At 44.5% G+C, this 20109-nt stretch overlaps 1 protein-coding gene across 1 annotated transcript; it reads left to right on the top strand.

Moving 5' to 3' along the window:
- The first annotated feature begins 1073 nt into the window (after positions 1-1073).
- On the top strand, positions 1074-15279 carry LOC133352804 (uncharacterized). Its single transcript, XM_061568718.1, has 5 exons — positions 1074-1173; positions 9506-9753; positions 10067-10131; positions 11268-11514; positions 11825-15279. The coding sequence occupies exons 2-5, from the start codon at positions 9531-9533 to the stop codon at positions 15277-15279; spliced, it is 3990 nt and encodes a 1329-aa protein (XP_061424702.1). The 5' UTR covers positions 1074-1173; positions 9506-9530.
- The last annotated feature ends 4830 nt before the right edge of the window (positions 15280-20109 follow it).

Raw genomic sequence — 20109 nt, 5'->3', positions numbered from 1 at the left:
CAGTGAAATAATTAAAAACAAGCGATGAAAACACGACCGATATAATTTTAAAGCACAGTTATACGTGGACGGACGAGTTTATCGTCGGCTTTGTGAGTTTCGTGAGTTTTTTTATAAGTTGTTTTTCTATTTTTTACGTTAGCGTTTTTTTGCCGAACGCCCACCGCTTCTTTAGAGCTCTCGTCGGTCAGCGTGGGGAGGGGTGCGAGGGGGAAGTTGTGATTTTGTCATTTTTATAGTTTTGTTTAAAATAATCACCCCTGTTTTAATTACAGAATGTGTATAACGATGTCTTATTCTTTGCCGTGAATTAATTTCAAATTTGTTGGAGTTTTATCTGCGGAGAGGTATATTTATTTTTGGCGCGTGTGTTTGTATACTAGTTGTGCTTCTTCGCCAGCCGCCGTCGTTTAACTTTTTTTTTTAATTCTTACGAAAATCGCAAGCGTTGGTTAAACTAATAATCGTTACAAGTTTAAGGATATTTTAAAGTGAAATGTAAAAATGTTTACACTTTAATTTGTCCAATACATATTTTTTTGTGTGTTCTTTACAATCCGGTACAGTCGGACAGGCACGGATGATGGGCCACGATCACTTTAACAGGGCGCTTATAAATAATTACGTGAATAATATTTATGTTTAAAAAAATTTACATCGTTGAACACATTATCGAACACATTTAAATTTACTGGCAAAGTAATTTACAGATGTAATACGAGTTTAAATCATTATAAATCATTACAAATATACAGGCAAGCCTGACTGTATTACTACAGTGGACGGTATTTCCGCAGGTACAAGATTATTCAACCTAAAATGTCACTCTTAAGCTTATACGTATTCACTTCGTAATACAACTACACAGCAATAAGATCATGAATATATATATTTTTATCAGTTGCAACACGTCGAAAATATGATACACTCCATGGGTTATAGTCCCAGTGGGGTAGGGATTAGATACAAACATAACCCTCATCTTAACTTATTCATCTTAACATTCACAAATTGTCACATTTCATTCATCCTTTGTCCTTTTCTTCCTGTCAAGGAACAATGTGTGGTAATTATAGCGATTGTCCCTGCGCTAAGATTGGCTCTCGTCACAAGGAACGTGGAGTTTCCACAAATGGCTTAGGACCGCCAGCAGAGATGACCACAACAGCATCAGTTTGTATTACAGTATTACGCGCTTTCTATTATTACTTTACGCGCTTTCTATTAACTCACTCTATCTGTTGTTGTCGTATCCTCAAATCTTGTAACTCAATTTTAACCCACTTCCAAATGTGGTATCGACTGCAAACTTGGTATACTTATGTCATATTGATGACAACACTATATTCTATCATTAAAAGTAAAAAAATATATACTTTTTAACTTTTTTTAATGTTATGTTGCGGCTTGGGTCTAATTATCCACGCCCAACTGACGTTGGCTGTAAATGGAGTCGTGGAGTTCTGCCATTACTCGTACGGTACATTTCATTAAAGCGTGTTTAAAAAAAAGTTTTTTTATATTACTTATTGCTCGTTTGGTTTGGGATTACTTCTCCCCCTTGTACCGGCATTCAAATCCTAATCTCGGGTTGACTGCCACTTCTCACGAACGTCAGAATCGTCGAGCTCATCGTTGTCATCGCAATGTCGTGATGGTTTTGCAACCGTGTATGAGTTTCATCCTTGTCGCAATCAACGTGAGCATCATGTTCGTTACATCGGAAGTTCAAAGATATAACCTGGGTCACGTTTTTGTCGACTACTGGGTGAAGGCCTTCACATGCCCGCCGCATCTCTCGCGCTCCCAGAAATGGTCTCCACCTACATGAGATTAACTCGCTTCGTTTATGGTCTCCGTCGCCTGGTATGCAGGATATATCGTGGGTTCGATATGCAGGAGATATCGTGAGTTCGATCCCCACCCTGACGTCATTATTATATATTTGGAGTTTGCATCTCTTTCCCAGCGGTCGAGTGGATTTCTTCTCAGGATCTTGCCTCCACATTTAGAAACATGTGTTTCGACTTTAGGAGTATTTACCTGCTTCTGGAAAACAGCTATATAGCAGCTCGGTGTGCTTTACCTGGTGAAATAAAAGAAGTTTCGTTTTTAGTTTAATCTCTGTGATGGTTGTCGTCCGAGGTGTGAATTCTCCTATGGATTCCATTTTGTCACGAGTCTCATCAGGCACCCATTCGCCCCTTGTGCTGTCCTCCTGCCCAAGGGCCCATTTTACTTTCCTCAACAGTGAACGTGACGTCCATAATTTCTGTTGTTTTTCCCCCGGGCAATGTGTTCCTCTTCCTGTCAATGTCATTCTTAACATACATCTGTCCATGCTTCATTATCACTATTCTCTATTTAAATCCATGAGAACCCGTCGAGACTGAACGTCGCCTTAAACTGTCATCGAGTGAGTTGTACGCCTTTTGGCGTCATCTGGTCCAACACCAATGGAGACTAGGATGTGAGAAAAGCTGTTTCGGGTGTGGACCAATCAACTTCAAGGACAGTGCATATCATCAGAGTTTATTTTTGTTTGCATTTTGACTGCTTGTGTTGTGGTTATTGCAAACATGATTTCTTGTATAAAGGTGTCAGTTTTTGTACCAGATAAAAGGGTAAAAACATATAAAAGGGTAAAAACATATTACTATGTCATCGACCTCTTGTAATTCCAATAAGGCATCTTTTTAATCTGTCAGTTGCAATAAATGGTATGGCAATTTAATGAAAGATAGATCATGTAGATATTTTACACATTACCAAAACATAGTCCAACATTTAATTTGTGTATTTTATTAAAGAATCTGTAAATATTGATAAAAATGTAAAGTGTTTCTAGTATAGGAACTTTACCTAAATTCGAACCAATAATGACGAGATCATGATTACAGTTACGGCAATAACAAACATTGTAAAGAAGATAGGACCATTTGGACAAGAACAAAATGTGCTTGGATGTCGTCGATTTATCTATGACTTTTAACACAAGTGTCCATCATTCTAACCTCGAGGTAGATAGACTGGGACACTGACAACATTTTTACATAGTAGAGAGGAAGTATGACTGCTGATGAGACACTGTATCCATAATAGAGGGGTTTTTTTGGGCTTAGATTGTGTAAATATAAATGCGTCATTAAACCCGCCACCGCCCGACACAGCCAATTAGTAAGGTTTGTCACTTAACAAAACGATGCCAAAACAAAGTTTCTAGTTCAGCACTAACCGGTGTGTTGCAGAGTAAACCCACAATATTTTCCATTCGAGTACTGTGACGTTTCACCGGTAATTACAACTAGCATCATCAGGTGACAGAATTGTGGATAAATACAGTTTCAGTCTTAAATAGAGGGATAAATGTGATGTCGTCACTTGTGAACCTATTAGGGACAAAGACCATAGGGGCGGGGTTAATGTCATATAAATATCAATGGATATCTATTATTGGTTGGGTTATGAACAGTTTTTGGTTTGCAAAAATTGCAAACCTATTCTTGGCTGCTCACGTTAATCACCATCGACGTATGGTGACCTGTATAGACGTGCAATTAGACAGTGTATTACTTGACAATATGCTTCGAAGCAGAAATACGTCTTGTAGCTATAAGAACAGTTTAAAAATATATATATTTCTCTCAATTTCAATAGATTTTCCAATTAGTCTTGACCAGTGGTAACTATTTTTGCACAAAAGTTCAAAATTATCAATAAATTGAGTGTGTTCTGCAACTGCCTACAGTTGTGTTTGGGAGTATTTAATATTTAATTGGTGTTCTTTTAATCTCATGCTGATCATTCGTCCCTTCTGACCAACATAGCATTTTCCACAGGAGTAAGTAATCTGGTACACACCTTCTATTGATAGGTTTGGTGATACATTGATGCAATCAACAGATCGCAATACCTAAAAAAATAACTTGCGATTTATGGGGCCCAAAAACGGATAATGTACATATGTTATGTATGTTGATTAACTGTGAATAACCCAACCAATAATAGATATCCATTGTAATTTACATGACTACATTAACCCCCCTCTCGTCTTCACACCTCACGTGATGACATCACATTTACCCCTCTCTTTAAGACCGAAGCAGGAGGATTTCTCGACAATTCTGGCTGTCGCCTGATGAGGCTGGTTGTAATTACTGCTGAAATGTCACAATACTCGACTTTTAAATGTTGTGGGTTTACTCTCCAACAAGTGAGTGTGCTGAACTAGTAACTAATTGGCATGTTTTGTTTACTTGACAAACCTTACTAATTCACTGTGTCGGGTGGTGGCTGGTTTAACGTCACATTTATCCATAACAGAGGTTTATATTTGCGCGACATGACCAACATTTTTTAACCTTTTATGGATAATATTGGTTGCAAAAGCCTCCTACGTGTTAAACTGAGACACTATGTTTAAACCAGTACAGAGTTGTCATGGCTTGAATCAATGCTGCTGAAATGATTCACTCCCAGGTTGTGTTAGTAATTCTTTTTTTTACGTGGAGAGACGAATTTTTGAAGGGGATGCGTCTAATTATTATTTTTTGCAAAACAGTGTCTGGTTTTCCATTAAGCTTGAAAGCAATGTATGAGATTGTAACCATTTCATAAGATTTCTGGATTTGTAATGTATGTATGATGAACTTCTTTCGCACCGTACGTAGCCAACCACACTAATCGGAGGTAATGGCGTTTCCCAATGCCCAATACTCGGTCTTCTTTTGTTCTTCCTGTGGATCCGATCGTTTATTTAAAAACACACTCAAATTACAGCTCTAAATAGTCAGGACTCAGTTTTGCATTTGGCCTTGCACTTTATATGAAATGAGAACTGCCCTCTTCTTCTTCACTGTGATTTATATGCCAAGACCGGCCCCGTCGGGCAATATGAAGAGACATACTTTGGTCGAAGTTAATATTTAAACCCTTGGCATTTAAGACGTGCCATAACATTCTTATTGTTCGGAGACTAAAAACTATAGGCGATGACTAATAATGTTCTTTAGACTGTAATGCACGTCCACCCATGGAACGATTTTACATCTCTTACAATTTAAAAAATGTTCACTCACTTTGTGATGTTTTCTCAAACATTGTGATTACTCGTGCTTTTCAGTCCTACATCCCACCTCATTTTAAGTCCTAGTTTTGGTAATCTTTAGAAGTTATAATTTAAACTTTCTGTTGGTTAATTGCCTTGTCAATTAAAGTTACACAGATTGATGGATATTTTCTGTTTTGGTAATGTCTGTCCCTGAGAGCCGTTGGTCATGATGGATTGTTCAGTATTTCTGTATTTGTTTTGTGACTAAGATCTCTCGTTAAAAAACGATTTAATCTCATCAGGCTCTCAGTCGTTATAAATACATATTAAAATAAGACAACTTTTCTGAGATCAGTTAAAAAATACGAATCATTTAAACATTTCACTCGGACAGTGAATGTCAATTGGTCTTCATTAGTAGTAAGCACGTCGGACACCGTTTGGTCGCAAAATGACCTCTAAATTAAATTTTGCTCTGTTAAAGAAGCAAATAAAGAGGGCGAGACATAACGCCCTGGATTACCTCGTATTTAGGTGAACTCTGCTTACAGGAAAAGCTTGGCCTCTTAACCTTAAAAACATCCACACTTTGCAGCTAATTATAAATGACAGAGAACTTAGAAACTTAAGTACAAGACAGATTTGTGCTTCCAAGTCTGGTTATTTCAAGCAAGTGACCGAAGAAGTAAAAGATGAGCCCTGTAAATGCTGGGTCGGCCAATAAAATGTGTTCAAAATAGTAGATCACAAAGTCCATTCCCAATTAGTATTTCGGTAAATGATTAAAATTTGTTTTGGGTGGGGGAAAAAAGTGCAACATATACCACACATTGACTTTTCTACAGCGGAAAAATGCAATTGAATAACCAATATCATGTAAAAAAAAGTCTCAATCCGTAGTCAGATCAAATGGAGTCCGAAGAACCTCCCTGGCATCTTTTTTTATTTCAGGTAATTGGATTAAGTAAGTAAATAATATTACACGAAAACATTGGTTCACTAAATCCGACAAATTCAGCCAGTTCTCATGACATCCTGCCATTATTTTTGACAAAATTCTGTACTCGAGATTTCTGGCAATACCGGTGAGGCACATTTCCTGGAATATTTAGTCTTTGAATCTCCTTGAGTTCTGCCAAATAGCAGGTCTTTGACTCAAATGCCCTGCATCCTGCCCCATCCTTTGTTTCGAATCGCCAAGCAGCATTTATATTTTTCTAATGATCCTTCATACCAAACTAAACTATTTAAAACTAAAAAAATTTGTTTTACCAGGTAAGGCCCACTGTGCTATATAGCTATTTTTCAGAAGGGACCTGGCCACAAATAATCGCCCAATGAGGTGGCTTATCGCGTGGAAATTTGCTCTAAAATGGTGTTTCTAAATGTGGAGGGAAAAACCGGACACGACCATGGGGAGAACATATAACTGCCAAATATACAGGCATCGGGGTGGGGATCGAACCCACGTCCTGTATACCAGGCGAGGTAGTCAATATCTTGCCACTGTGACGCCCCGTATACTTTGGTCTGTAGTAAATTAGGTAAAAACTGACCTCTAAAAGGATTTCATTAATGAAGACATTTTATTATTTAAAATTATTATTTAAGTAAAATAAGTGCGTGAGATGCCATCTGTTCCAGTGTAAACCTCTGTGATTTTAAATTTTAAACATGAAGATCTACTGTGAACATGTCCAAATCTTACACGTGTGTGTTTGGATAACATCTAAACGATGATACATACAAATATTACGAAGAAATGCAAAGTCACACTCTATACAAGCGAGTCACATTTGTGCCTGCTAATCATCATCTGGCTGCCTCTAGCTTCAAGCTATTAATTGACTGTGGCAATGTGGCTTAAAAATGAGCTCATGCTACATACAATCAAACTAGGCCCAGTCTTCCAATTGATAATTTGGATTTACCTTGAGAATAGTTTATGATTATGAGCTCTATAAAGCAACCAAATAGAAAAGCGGACAATGTATGCTCCATTTGTCTTGTCTCCACGTAAGAAATGCCAAGCCTCATGCTTTGTGGGAGTGAAAAGATTCTCCGGACTGGTTTTGACATCCAATGTCTGGCTATGTACTGTGTGAAAAAAGTTTAACATACATACATCAGCAGAGTCGGGTTTGCTTGAATCAATGCTGGTGAGCTGCCAGATGTTAAAGGGAAGGACGCATTTTATAACATATGGGTCCCAGTTCAACGCAAAGTTAATTGGCCGGTTATCCGTAAAGTTTCTGGCTATATCATTTTGCCAATTAAAACAACATATTGGTAAATATTTGTCTTTTGGGCTTTGTAATACATTCTTTTCACAGTTATCTTGATAATATTTGCCCGGAAAGCCATAGGCTGATAGACTAAAACATCTATGTTACTCATAATTGGAGGCACAATGTACCCGCTCATATTTTGTTTCACCCACAATACTCCACGGCACCGTCTGATGAGTTTTTATACGGTGACATCGCGTTTTGCTTTGAAGGGGGGGGTCCCATATTCCCCATGCAGTGCGCTCGTGCCAATAATATATACCATTCCGGAAATATTTGTTGAACAACTCTGCCTGCTGATGAGTTAGAAAGTCAAAAACCTGTCCAGAGATTGCTTAAACAAATGTCGGTTGATAATATTGGCCTGGAAAGCCAATACGTTAAAACATACGTTTAGTTTATTCACTAGTGGAGTTCTGCTTTATTTAATTTCAAAGTTAGCTGTATTGTTTGCGCTACATGTAACAACCTTAACACGGAAGACACACCTTGAAGTATACATGTGCCATGTTTCCTAAAAGTAGCGCACACTTCGGCAAGCTATCTTTAGCATGTGTAGCTCATTGTACGTGGGTTTTGAGTGCTTTGAATGCTGCATTAAGAAGCAATGCTACCCAAGTCAGCTCTTTTGCAGCAAGCAATTTTAGTCTTTGTAAATTCATGAACATAAGTGTTGTTGATTAACCTTCATTGAATGCACACCAGGGGTTTCATCTTTCAATCCCACCAATGCCTCCTTTTCCATGCACATTAATGGTTTATTTTTCTTATCCTTTCATTATAAATCCTGGTTATTGAAGGTTGAAGTATGGCGTTTTACTTGATAATTAATTTACATTCAATTTCATCTTAACTTTGTGCCTCTGTGTTTTTGTTTGTTTTGGACTTTGGTTTCATTCATTGTTCAATTTGCCACGATTTGCAATTCATACGATGGATAATTTGTGTGTCCTCGTTTAACTCGGGTCTGCTTTGAAAACATACTCAATGGGCTCTCGTCCGGTTAGAAAAGAAGGATTTCTAGTTTTTAATAAAAAAAAATAATCGTCAACTAATCACTGCACTTGTCTCACTAATTTGTCTCGAAATGGCAGTCGTGATTCTACTCCGACAATTGAACGCGTTTGATGCCCTCGTAGTACGTTGAGAATATTACGTGTATCATCACATAGGAAGCATGAAGAGATGGCATGAGTGAAATTAAACTGAGAGCATATAGAAGAGGGACACGTGGATTAGAGAACATAGGCACGTTAGAGACATCATGATAGTGACTCTTAAGGAAAGCAAGTCAGCTTGGATAAAATTTGTATTTTTTATTTTACTAGGTAAGGCTGACTGATCTATGTGGCTTTTTGTCAGAAGCAACCTCGTGACAAATAATAGCCCAATGTAGTGGCTTATCACGTAGAAATTTATAGCAGCCAAATAGTCTAAATGCATGTTTCAAAATTTGGAGGGAAAAAACAGGACCTGGAGAAAAATCCACGCGACCATGGGGAGAGAGTGATGCAAACTCCAAATACGCAGGCGTTAGGGTTGGGATCAAACTCACAACCTCCTGTATACCGGGCGAGGTAGATAACATCGCCATCGCGGCACCCACAAAATGTCACCAACAATGGAGTGGCAGCGGTCGCCCTCGGAGATGGAGCATTGAAATCAACTTGCATTCACGTGCCGTATGGGTTTGTGCATTGCAGGACCATAGCTGATGGCTACAGCTAGGGGAAGCCTTCATCCAGCAGTGGCTTGATCATGGCTGATGATGATGATGATAAGAATTGGACTCATTTTCTGTGCATGATTTTGCTTGTCAAATGAATACGCTTTCATTGATCAATTGTTACACCATGAATAATTATTGTGAGTGTTGTAGCGGGGCAGAAATGTTCTGGTTTTGACAAACCGAAACAAACCAAACTGAATCTGAACACACACACGTACCACTTACATACCTGCACACGCATACATGCACGCAGATATATGTACACACAACTATGTACGTGCACAATCACAAGCACAAATGTATAAAAACACTCACGACTCGCATTGAAAGATGCACGCAAACCCCCACGCAGTAAGTTCTCTTAGGTTAGTGCCTTGCTCAATACCGCACCGTGGTTCAAATCCAAACTCAGAAATGTATGTATTTGTTTGTTATTAGTCCGTTAGGTTTGGGAGGAAGAACCATGGCTGATAGTGCCACGCCGTCGTCGCCGCCTGTGAGTCTCTACCAAGACTCTGCTGCCACCGCTACTCTGGGTGAGCTGACGGCTGCCGACAGTGCGTCCATGGACCTGTACACAAAGGACCTCCGCAGAAGCATCATCGCCGCTTATCACGAGACGGACCGGGAGCACCACTCGACCATCAACACTTACAGGGCCCTCAGGCAAAACCACATGTGGCCGGGTATGTGTGGTCTCTGTAGGTACTTTACCACGAAATGATGCTTCTTGTTGGAATTATTTTGATGACGACGATGATGATGATCATGATAGTGACGATGTGCTTAGTCGACAAACAAACCGGACGTGAACTCACAAACTTGAGATTGTAACGTTAAGGGCACTGATCACAACGTCATCTTGTCAGCAGAACAAAACCCCAAAGTACTTTTGAACCTCGGACATTTAGTCATGCGACAGCGCGAGTGGGCTGTGGACAATACGTAATCGTGACATTCACTGCCGATGACTGAAACTTTGGCTTATTTGTTTTTCAGGCATGTACATGGATGTGCAGGGTTTCGTTTCGACGTGTGGCCCGTGTCATGACAGCAGTACCAAGGTGGGAGTGTTTTTTTAATCGGTGGGGGTCCCATTGTACGTTCTCCGCAGCTCTTTGTGTCTGTCCACCGGCGAGCCTCGCAGCAGCTCTTGAAGCGGTCGCAGTAAAAGCGGCCGCAGGGGTTTTCAGCGTTTGTGGCAGTTGGCAGCGCATTTTTATTTTTCACTGTGTTGAGACGTTTGGCAAATTTCTAATCAAGTTCTTGTACGTCTGAAGGTGGGGGGGAAACCCCCAAGCACACAGAGAGAAAACCCATTTGTACAAGAGGGTGTAACCCACAAATACTTAATCACAGATCGGCAACCCATTTGCTGTACTCCACTTTCTGGCCACCACGCAACCTAGCAGGTTGGGAGTCTCACAGCGCACAGTGATCTCTGCGTGATCCACTCGCCCCACGTTCAAAATCTGTGGATTACACATGGATAGCACCGCATCTATATATAGAAATAGATCCTGATGGCCACTTCGGATGGCCCGGAGCACATTTCATTAACTCTTTCATGTTGACGGTGTTTGAAGTTTTACCATTTTGTGTCTGTGGTTGTTTGGCCAGCCAGATTATTCCTGTGGAGAAAGGTTCACACAGGGGTGGTCCTTGAAACGCAGTACAATTGATTGGACCTGATATTCAAAATTAAATCTTTTTTTAATGCCATATCTAATTTCGTTTATTAAGATTTGGGAATTGGTGCTAGTGTGCTGTTATGTTTGTGAATGTTGTATTGATGCTGCTGTTTTTGAAACGACTGCTCTTGTGTATTCTGCTTCTGTTTATTCCACCGATTCTACTGTTGCTGATGTCACTGGTGTTGATGTTGCTGCTAATGTAGTAGACGATGATTACTTTACATTTGCTATAGATGCTGCTGATTCCATTGGTAGTGCTGCTGCTGCTTTAAGTTATTTTGATGTCATTGCTGCTGCTATTGCTGCTAATAAACATAATGTCACTACTGCTACTGCTTTTCGTAATTCTGATGTCATTACTGCTGCTTTTGCTGCTGCTAGTAATTCTTATTATGCAGCTACTATTTTTTATTCGGCTGTTAATGCTGCTCATGCCGCTACTGTCGCCAATAATTATAACGTCGCTGCCGACATTGCCGATGGGTCTGGCTACGTCACCCACGCAGGACGGTGCCAGCAACGACCATAGCTACGTGAGGGAGGAGCACGTGTGCAAGAGCGATCCGTGTCACAGTGCGTCACTACTCGCAGCGCTCGACCGCCAGCGGCAGGACGGCGGTCAACCGCTGAGCGACGTGACGCTGCTGGTGGAGGGAAGTGCGCTGCGCGCTCACCGCTGCGTGCTGGCCGCTTGCAGCGGCACTCTGCAGGAGCTGCTCGAACGCAACCACGGCTCCGTCGTGCACCTGCCAGGTAATGCGGGCGGTGGCAGCAGTTCAAACAATAACAACAACAAAAATGGTTCATGCAAAGGCGAGCTGGCAGAGTGGAAAACCCTTGGTCCATTAACCGATATCACATGGGTCTGTCCTGTGATCTTCTGCCAGTGAGCGCTCGACAATTCACTGGGCCTCAAAGTGCAGCTAAGCTTTGTTATGAGCTTTGTGGTGACGTCACTGCCGTTCGGTAGCGGGTTATCGTCTGTCACCATTGTAATGAACACGTCGCAGGGTTACTTACGCTAACCTGCACTCCATACCTGTCGCTCTTTCTACCCCCCAAGGCTTTCCGAAGCACACCTTCCTGCCGCTGCTTGACTTCTGCTACACCTCCAAACTCTCCTACCCCATCAGCCAGGGCTGCGAGGTGCAGACCCTGGCCGAGATCCTGCAGATGGACGGCGCGCTTGGGTTGTTTGAGGCCGGGGCCCCTGCACGGCACCCCGGTCCCGACGTCTCACGCTCCGCCGAGTGTGTGGCCTCTCCGCCTCAACAGCCGCCCGACGCCACGGTGCCTGACAGGCTGCATCACACAAACCGCTTGCTTGGCCCGGACTCGCCGCCTCACCCACCACTCTCGGTGTCGCGTTCGGTGCAGACGGAACCCTGCGACTGGCCTCACTCGATGCACTCATTCGGCACGGCCGGCGAGGCAAACCCGACCGCCTGCCCACGCCCCGGCCATCTGGCCGGTAAGAGGCCATTCGACAGGTCCGGCCCAGAACGACCGTCACTCAAGCAGATTAAGCTGGAGGTGGAGAGAGTCTGCCTGAAAGACGTCAGAATATCGAGCGGGGCGGTGCCGAGCTCATTGCCCGTGGTCGAGCCGGGCCGGGTTTCTCCGGAATGGAGCGTTCGGTCCCTTCCGGAAGTTGGGCTATCCGTGCAGACGCTCAAGAAGCACAGGCTGCTGGCTGCTCTGGGCCTGCGGTGCAGCGTATTGGAGTCTCCAAAGTCACCGCCGTCGTCCCTCGTGTCATCGTGCGCGGGTGCGGTGCCAGGAACGTGTGGCTTCAGTGCGAGGCAGCAGCAGGAGCTGATACCAAATGGTATGTGGCGCTTCAACAAGCTTCTGCGCAGGCGCATGGTGCAAGGATTCACACCGCCGAGCGCCTACCTGCAGAAGAAGCAGGGCAAGGTGCCGCTGAAGCGCAGGCAGGCCTTCAATGAAGGCGCCCATGTTGGGCCAACGCAGCAGTCGGTTCTGCAAGCTCCGAAAGGCGACGCCGTTGTTGTCGCCGCCGCCGCCGTCTTGGCAGCGGCGGCGGTGCCCAAGAAGAGAGGGCGACCGCGCAAGACACTGCAGCAGTCGGCTGCGGAAGAGGCCTTGCCCAAGCAGAAGCGCTCCTACACGAAGAGACAGATGTGGCCGCCACAAATGAGGCACGCGGCCGGGGCGGGCGACGGCATCCCGTCGGTTCCCGCTTTGCCGAGACGACGTGGACGCCCCCGCAAGTACCCGCCTATGCTCGAACCAGTCGGTAACAACGCAGGCCAGCCCGTCCCTCACATTGTGCCAAAGCAAACGTCGGCAAGCCCCGTGCCGAGTGGTAACCGGGCCCCGGCAACCGCCGTCATTGGCGGCAGTGACAAAGATTCGACGGCGTGCGCTTGGAGGAGGGCGCAGATTCATGATTCGGTCTCTTGCCTTGGTGAGGCAGACGGCGAGGCTGGCGAAGGCGTGGTCGTGCCGCTGGAGCACTGTGCCGGATTGAGGGCATGGTCCGGGGCTCTCGCGGGAGCAGTGGTGGTCAGCGAAGGGGAGGCGCGGGCCGATCCAAATGGCGTGCAGTCCTGCGAGGGTTCGGAGCCCCCCGCGAAGAGGAAGAGAGGTCGTCCTCGTAAAGCGACACTGCTGACACCGTTGGGAGAGAGGTGGTCGTTGATTGGGAGCGGTTGCTCCGAAAAAAGCGGCCACGCGGATGGTGCCGAGTTTGAAAATTCGCGAACAATTGGTGAGACAAATGGAGGAGCTTTTAGCTCTAAAATAATTGAGAGCATGCAGGCAAGTGCTGGTAGAAAGTTGAATCTGAAACCAGAAAAGGTTGTTATTGATGATAGTGGAGCTGTAGAAATCCAGGAAACTAAGCAGCCACAAGTGAATAACTCGGCGGGAGAACGTTCAAATGAAGATTGTCGTTTTTCTGGACCCAATGAGGAATGCAAAGATGACAATCATATTGTTAATGAGGAGCAACTGACAATGGGGAGGGGAAAATCTCCAAAGAAATCGCACACCTCTCCCAAAACAGGCTCGGAACAATCATCACAATCCCCAAAAATGAGTCTGCGCTCAAACAGCGGCTCCTGCATGGAATTTATCAACAGGATTATTCCCCAACTCCTCCTCTTTCCACTGCCACCTTCGCCCATGGGATCAGTGGCAGGAGTGGAGAATGACCACTGTAGCGTGGAGAGGAGCCAGAAAGAGACCGCGCAGAGCTCCAAAGCCGATGCCCTGAGTGTGCAGATGGGTGAGTTTCTGCAAAAACCCAAGGAGAAGAGAGTGCCGGAGAAGAGAGAGGCGGGGAAGAGAGAGGCAGAGAAGAGAGCGGCAGAGAAGAGAGAGATGGAGAAGAGAGAGGCGGAGAAGAGAGAGGCGGGGAGGAAAGAGGCGGAGAAGAGAGAGATGGAGAAAAGAGAGGCGGAGAAGGGAGAGGCGGAGAAGAGAGAGACGGAAAAGAGAGAGGCGGGGAAGAGAGAGACGGAAAAGAGAGAGGCGGGGAAGAGAGAGGCGGAGAAGGGAGAGGCGGAGAAGGGAGTGGCGGGGAAGAGAGAGGCGGGGAAGAGAGAGGCGGGGAGGAAAGAGGCGGGGAGGAAAGAGGCGGAAAAGAGAGAGGCGGAGAAGGGAGAGGCGGAGAAGGGAGAGGCGGAGAAGGGAGAGGCGGAGAAGGGAGAGGTTGAGAAGGGAGAGGCGGAGAAGGGAGAGGCGTGGAGGAAAGAGGCGGAGAAGAGAGAGGCGGGGAAGAGAGAGGCGGAGAAGAGAGAGGCGGAGAAGAGAGAGGCGGAGAAGAGAGAGGCGGAGAAGAGAGAGGCGGAGAAGAGAGAGGCGGAGAAGGGAGTGGCGAAGAGGAAAGAGGCGGAAAAGAGAGAGGCGGAGAAGAGAGAGGCGGAGAGGAAAGAGGCGGAAAAGAGAGAGGCGGAGAAGAGAGAGGCGGAGAAGAGAGAGGCGGAGAAGAGAGAGGCGGGGAAGAGAGAGGCGGAGAAGGGAGTGGCGGAGAGGAAAGAGGCGGAAAAGAGAGAGGCGGAGAAGAGAGAGGCGGAGAAGAGAGAGGCGGATAAGAGAGAGGCGGGGAAGAGAGAGGCGGAGAAGGGAGAGGCGGGGAGGAAAGAGGCAGAGAAGAGAGAGGCGGGGAAGAGAGAGGCGGGAAGGAGAGAGACGGAAAAGAGAGAGGCGGGGAAAAGAGAGGCGGAGAAGGGAGAGGCGGAGAAGGGAGAGGCGGAGAAGGGAGAGGCGGAGAAGGGAGAGGCGGAGAAGGGAGAGGCGGGGAGGAGAGATACGGGAAGGAGAGGGGGGGCGGCAGTGACACCGGTTATGGCGAGGAAGAGCTATTACATGAGGCGCAGTTCGGAATCCGTAACCGCCAAGCCCGAATGCAAGGATTCGGAGCGCAAGCGGAGATCCAAGAAGATAAACATCTTATGCCTGAAGCCCATCAGCAGCTCCGTGTCTCGGAAGAAAAACACGTTGAATTTGCAGCCGAGGAAAGAAACCTTGGTATCGAAAAAGCTGCTCTGAAGATGAGCAATGTCCTGCTATCGCTTGATAAATGTTTTAATTGTGTTGCTCTGGCAAGTTACATCCATTATAATAAATGGTTGAGAATTGTATTAGGCCGCTTTGTTTAATCACTGGAAGGGATTTTTTTTGTGAATACTATGTGATGTATTTTACTTTCCATCCTCTTCGTCTTCAGTCATCTTCAATGGCAAATCTTAGGTTCACACTCCATCCTGTCCCCACCGTGAAACTTTCCTCACTTCACGCTAGTGCCGCCATTATGTAAAGTTGTCAAATAGTAGCTCTCCTCTCTGCTTCTTACCCAATACTCCTTCAGAACTTTCTTCAGCCTCTTGCATCTCAGTAGTTTGTGGAATCACACCTTGCTGCTGATCATGCTAAGTAAAGGTGAACCTGTTGAAAGCGGTCTTCATAAATACAGTACAGGGACTCCTCTACTTACGAACATTCGACTTATCAACTTTCAGAGATACAAACAAACCTGTCCGCATGTCCAGTTGCCCGTTCGGACCGAGAGTCGTAAGTTCAACCGCCGTGCAATAGATTGCGGCGGTGTCATCTACATCTGCAGAATGTGAAGAACCAGTGGCATCTACAGGAGATTATACAATTCTTAAAGCCATTCCCCGTGTTTAGTGGACATGCCGTACAACATGTTTGGAATCGACAGGAGTAAAGTTGGACTCACGAACAAATCGACTCACGAACAAATCGACTTACAAACAGACTTCTGGAACCTAACTCGTTTGTAAATAGAGTCCCTGTACAATATCACATATCTGACCGTCCACGTAACCGCCCTGACCAATAAATTGCTCACAACCAGTGCAGGATTTGTGGATGCTGTCACTATTTAAAGATGTTAGCTTCTCTGCCCTTTTCACAGATCCGCCTATACCTTAGTTTGCCAGGATAGTCAGATATACGACATTGCATTGTGGGTAACGCCACTGAAATCAACGATCTGAAATAAGTCACGAGAAGATGCATTAATGATATATTATTTCCTTTCAGTGACTAAATAAACCTTCCTACTTGCTTATTTAAGTTGTAAACGTTTTTGGTCAGTCATTATATACATGTAACCGTAAATATATTGACGTTAATCCTGTTATAATTAATTTACCTTAATATTTTCAAAAACATTTAAATATATCACTGTAGTTGAACAAAATCTTACATTTTTGACTGATAATAAAACGTGTATTGTGCATTCACACACGGTACATTATCATTAAGCAATTGTTAGAAAAAATGGGTACAATATTTGTATTGTACTTGATGGCTTTCCACCAACAAAGTAAATTGAGGTGTGATTGCAAGTCCTTGAGTTGACGTTTGCGGCTATTGTGACATTCGGGTTCTGAATGTAAACGAATGTATTCGGTTAAAAGTTGCATTTATTTTTAGACACTGCCAAATTTCACGTAAATAGATTTGCATTATACTCCCAAGGGGCCCGCGTTGAGAACCAACACGGGATTGTGGAGTTATAGCACAGTGGGGCTTGCACTCTGCATAAGGAACCAGGTATCCAAACATACTCATCTGTTTTTTTTTATTTTACCAGGTAAGGCCCACCGAGCTGCTGCATTGCAATTTTTTAGAAGCGACCTGGCTATCACAAATGACAGCTCAAGGAAGTAGCTTATCGCGTGGAAATGTATGGCAGCCTCTCTCTTCTTCGTCTGTCTGCTCATTCTAACTGTGGAGGGGAAACCCAGAGGACCTGGAGAAAAATCCACGCGACCACGGGGAGAGCAACATGTCAACTCCAAATATACAACAGGCATCAGTGTCGGAATTGAACCTACGGCCTCCTGTATACCAGGCGAGGTAGTTAACATCTTGCCACCGCGGAACCCGAGTTCGATTCCCAGCCACAGCAAGCATCCGTGGCAAGTGATATCTGAACCCCGTTCCCTTCACCAACTTGCACTGATCAGAATGGGGAAGCGTTGTCAACCTCCGTGACTAATACGGCATGGGTAGGACATCGTCCGGTATTCATTCCCTTTGTGTACCATCAGACCAACTTAAATCAGTGACGACCATTCGTAGGTATACAGGCGCTTGGTCAGTCAGCTGTGCACGGGTTCACTCACGAACAATACCAGAGCGGATGAGGGATCGATCTCCTTTCATACAGCAGACGCGGTTCATCCAGCAGTGGATTATCGACAAAATACTGAAAAAGTGCAGCCTTTGGTTGCTGTGTCAGGCTATGGGTTTTCCTCGTAACCTGGTAGTACCCGTTTCCCAAAGAGCACGATCTCGTTGAGAACCCACGTGGTTCGACCTGCGTCACTGCACCCAGTGTACACCTGCCTTAATGATAAACAAAAGTACGAGTGTGCATGAAGTGGGAATTTCAACGTTCCTATGGCAGGAGCCCAGTTACTCATCGGTGAAGGCATGAGCCGGGCCACTGTTGACGTTCAATCAGTAAGTGGTTAGCCTCACTCGACGTTCGTTTTAGCGACTCCCAGAGGGGGTCCATGATTTGTGCACAGTTTGAGGTATTTTAGTCTTCCGACTATAATCTTTCGAGTACAGTACAACGTCTGTATATCAGTCCCAGTCACTGCTCATCTGCCGTGATCGATTAACTGCCCACCACACCCAGTGCAATATTTGTGCACTGGTGACTAATTTTCTTCAGATGTTCACTTATCTAAACTTTTTCACGTATCCAGCTACTGTATACCGTTCCCGAGCGAGTCGGATATGTGACGTTGGACTGGAGTGTCACTTTGCTGCCGTGTTTATTGGTGACGTGCTTATTTCTACCTATTCCGGATAAAATCATTGTAAATGGCTATTGCAGTTGTATTCTGGTTTCCAAGTAGATTAAAACAAGTTGAGTCTTGAAGAGAAAAAAAACGGAAAAAAATAACTTAAAAGCCATACAATCAGCCATGTATTTAACTTTAAACGTGTACATTAAATTATACTATGAAAAAATAACCCATGCTTTGAATGTGTTGGCTGGCTGCTGGCTAGGCGCATCGCAGCCTCAATAGTAGCTGTGTGGATTTTTACCCATTCTGGCAATAAAATAGGTGTTAAGATGTTCAAACACCAAATAGATAGCTTTTGCAAGGAATAAAGTCTGCATTAATCACATGCATTTGTGATGAGCATGCAAAAAAACGTGCTCTGATAAATGCATTGTCTTTGAAATTGATGGGCCTACACCAGAGACAGCTAGTCTCTCCATGCAAAAGGTATATATTTGGTGTTTGAACATCGTAACAGCTGTGTTATTGCCAGAAAGGATTAAAAAACTTTTATTTTTCATACTTTGATACTGGCAAAAAGGTCCCAAGATGTAGTTATGTTGTTAGTGGCTGTGTGCCCTTGCCACCAAAACTAGCTGGGTAACTGGCTACACGAGATTTTCGGTGTAATAAACAAATATTGAATTGACAGCGCGGAAGACGACACCGTTTGTAAGACAATCGATATCGGACAACGAAGAGCTGGGAGTAACAAACAGAAGACTGGCATGGATCATATTAAATTGCTCTAACTTATAAATTTTTGCTCCAAATCTTAATTTCGCCAGAATATTATTTAAATCCACAATTTTTTTAAACCTCTTATCTTGGCATTTTATATTACGTAACAAAGCAGGTTACTTTTTATGCTATCAAGTGCATGATTGTGAGAAGGGTATGCAATGACAGCCGTCTCATTTTCCATTCAAGAGCAACAGTTTCTCTCCTCGTAAGAAATTGTTGCGTGAACAACTTTTGGCAATACATGTACAAGATAGATACGTATATATATAAAATTGTGTGTGCTGGCTATTTGTACGTGCAAGCTCGCATATAACTGATAATGCTTGAATTCAATCATTGTATTTGCTTCGACCGTTTCTCATTAAATCAATGCCTCGATTGGTTGAGTGTGTCATTTTCATCTCATCTTATTCTTAAAGAATGTATGTTGCGCCTTATCAAAGGCACTTTACAAAAACATTAAACAATAGTACAACATTAATATAATGGTGGAGATGAGGTGAACTAAATAGATGAGAGGAATCAATGGGTGGCAAATCTGTGATGCGTGAATTCGGTGAAAGCGAAGTTGATGACGGTAAACGGTGATGGATTGAATGAATGGGGAATGAGTGAAAGCCATATAAAGAGAATATGAAGAGTGTTGTATATATATTGTCTTGAAAAATAATACAAATTTAATGGAAAGTGTCATTTTTATGAATTTATGTTAATTTAGGCAATTATGCAATTATTTTAATTAGATTCGGCTTAGTTGTGTAATAAAAGACTTCGTCGGGCACTGCTGGTCTCCGTTGGTCTTTTATTTAGTTTCCTCCTCGCAACCCCGCTGGTCCTGACCGCAGACCAGCATCTCCTCGCGCGCGCCCCGCACGCACTCCCTCGTCAGCTCCTCCGCTGTTCCTCGCACCCCGCTGGTCCTGAAAGCGGACCAGCGTCTCCTCGCGACGTGCTCCGCACGCGCTCTCCTCGCGACGTGCCCCGCACGCGCTCTCCTCGCGACGTGCTCTTCCGTCAGTCTCTCCAGCTCCCCTGCTCCGCACACCGCTGGCCGACGGTGTGCCGAAGCCCCATCAGCCACGTGGCTGATGGCGCGGCGGCCAACCAACGTGGTCCCGCTTCTTCACTCCAACAACTGACCGGGATCCCTTCCGGGCTCCCACCTATATCCTCTTTACCACGTGACCCTGACTCCTCCCCTTCCGGATCATCAGATCTGGCCTTCCCATACTGGCTCCGCCCCCCAATACCCCGGCCCGTGTGATTGGGCCAGAGCCCAGCAGCAAACCCCATTTACGCTCGC

This window comes from Lethenteron reissneri, chromosome 5 (assembly GCF_015708825.2).
Source record: "Lethenteron reissneri isolate LAM-NWPU_2019-01 chromosome 5, ASM1570882v1, whole genome shotgun sequence".
NCBI classification, from domain to species: Eukaryota; Metazoa; Chordata; class Hyperoartia; order Petromyzontiformes; family Petromyzontidae; genus Lethenteron; species Lethenteron reissneri.
The sequence above is the reverse complement of the archived record's forward strand: the minus strand, read 5'-3'. Positions and strand labels throughout refer to the sequence as shown.

Coding starts and splice junctions, on each gene's coding strand:
- LOC133352804 (XM_061568718.1), top strand. CDS start 9,531: ATGGCTGATAGTGCCACGCCGTCGTCGCCGCCTGTGAGTCTCTACCAA. Junction 9,754..10,066: donor GCAAAACCACATGTGGCCGG/GTATGTGTGGTC, acceptor TTTGTTTTTCAG/GCATGTACATGGATGTGCAG. Junction 11,515..11,824: donor CTCCGTCGTGCACCTGCCAG/GTAATGCGGGCG, acceptor CTACCCCCCAAG/GCTTTCCGAAGCACACCTTC.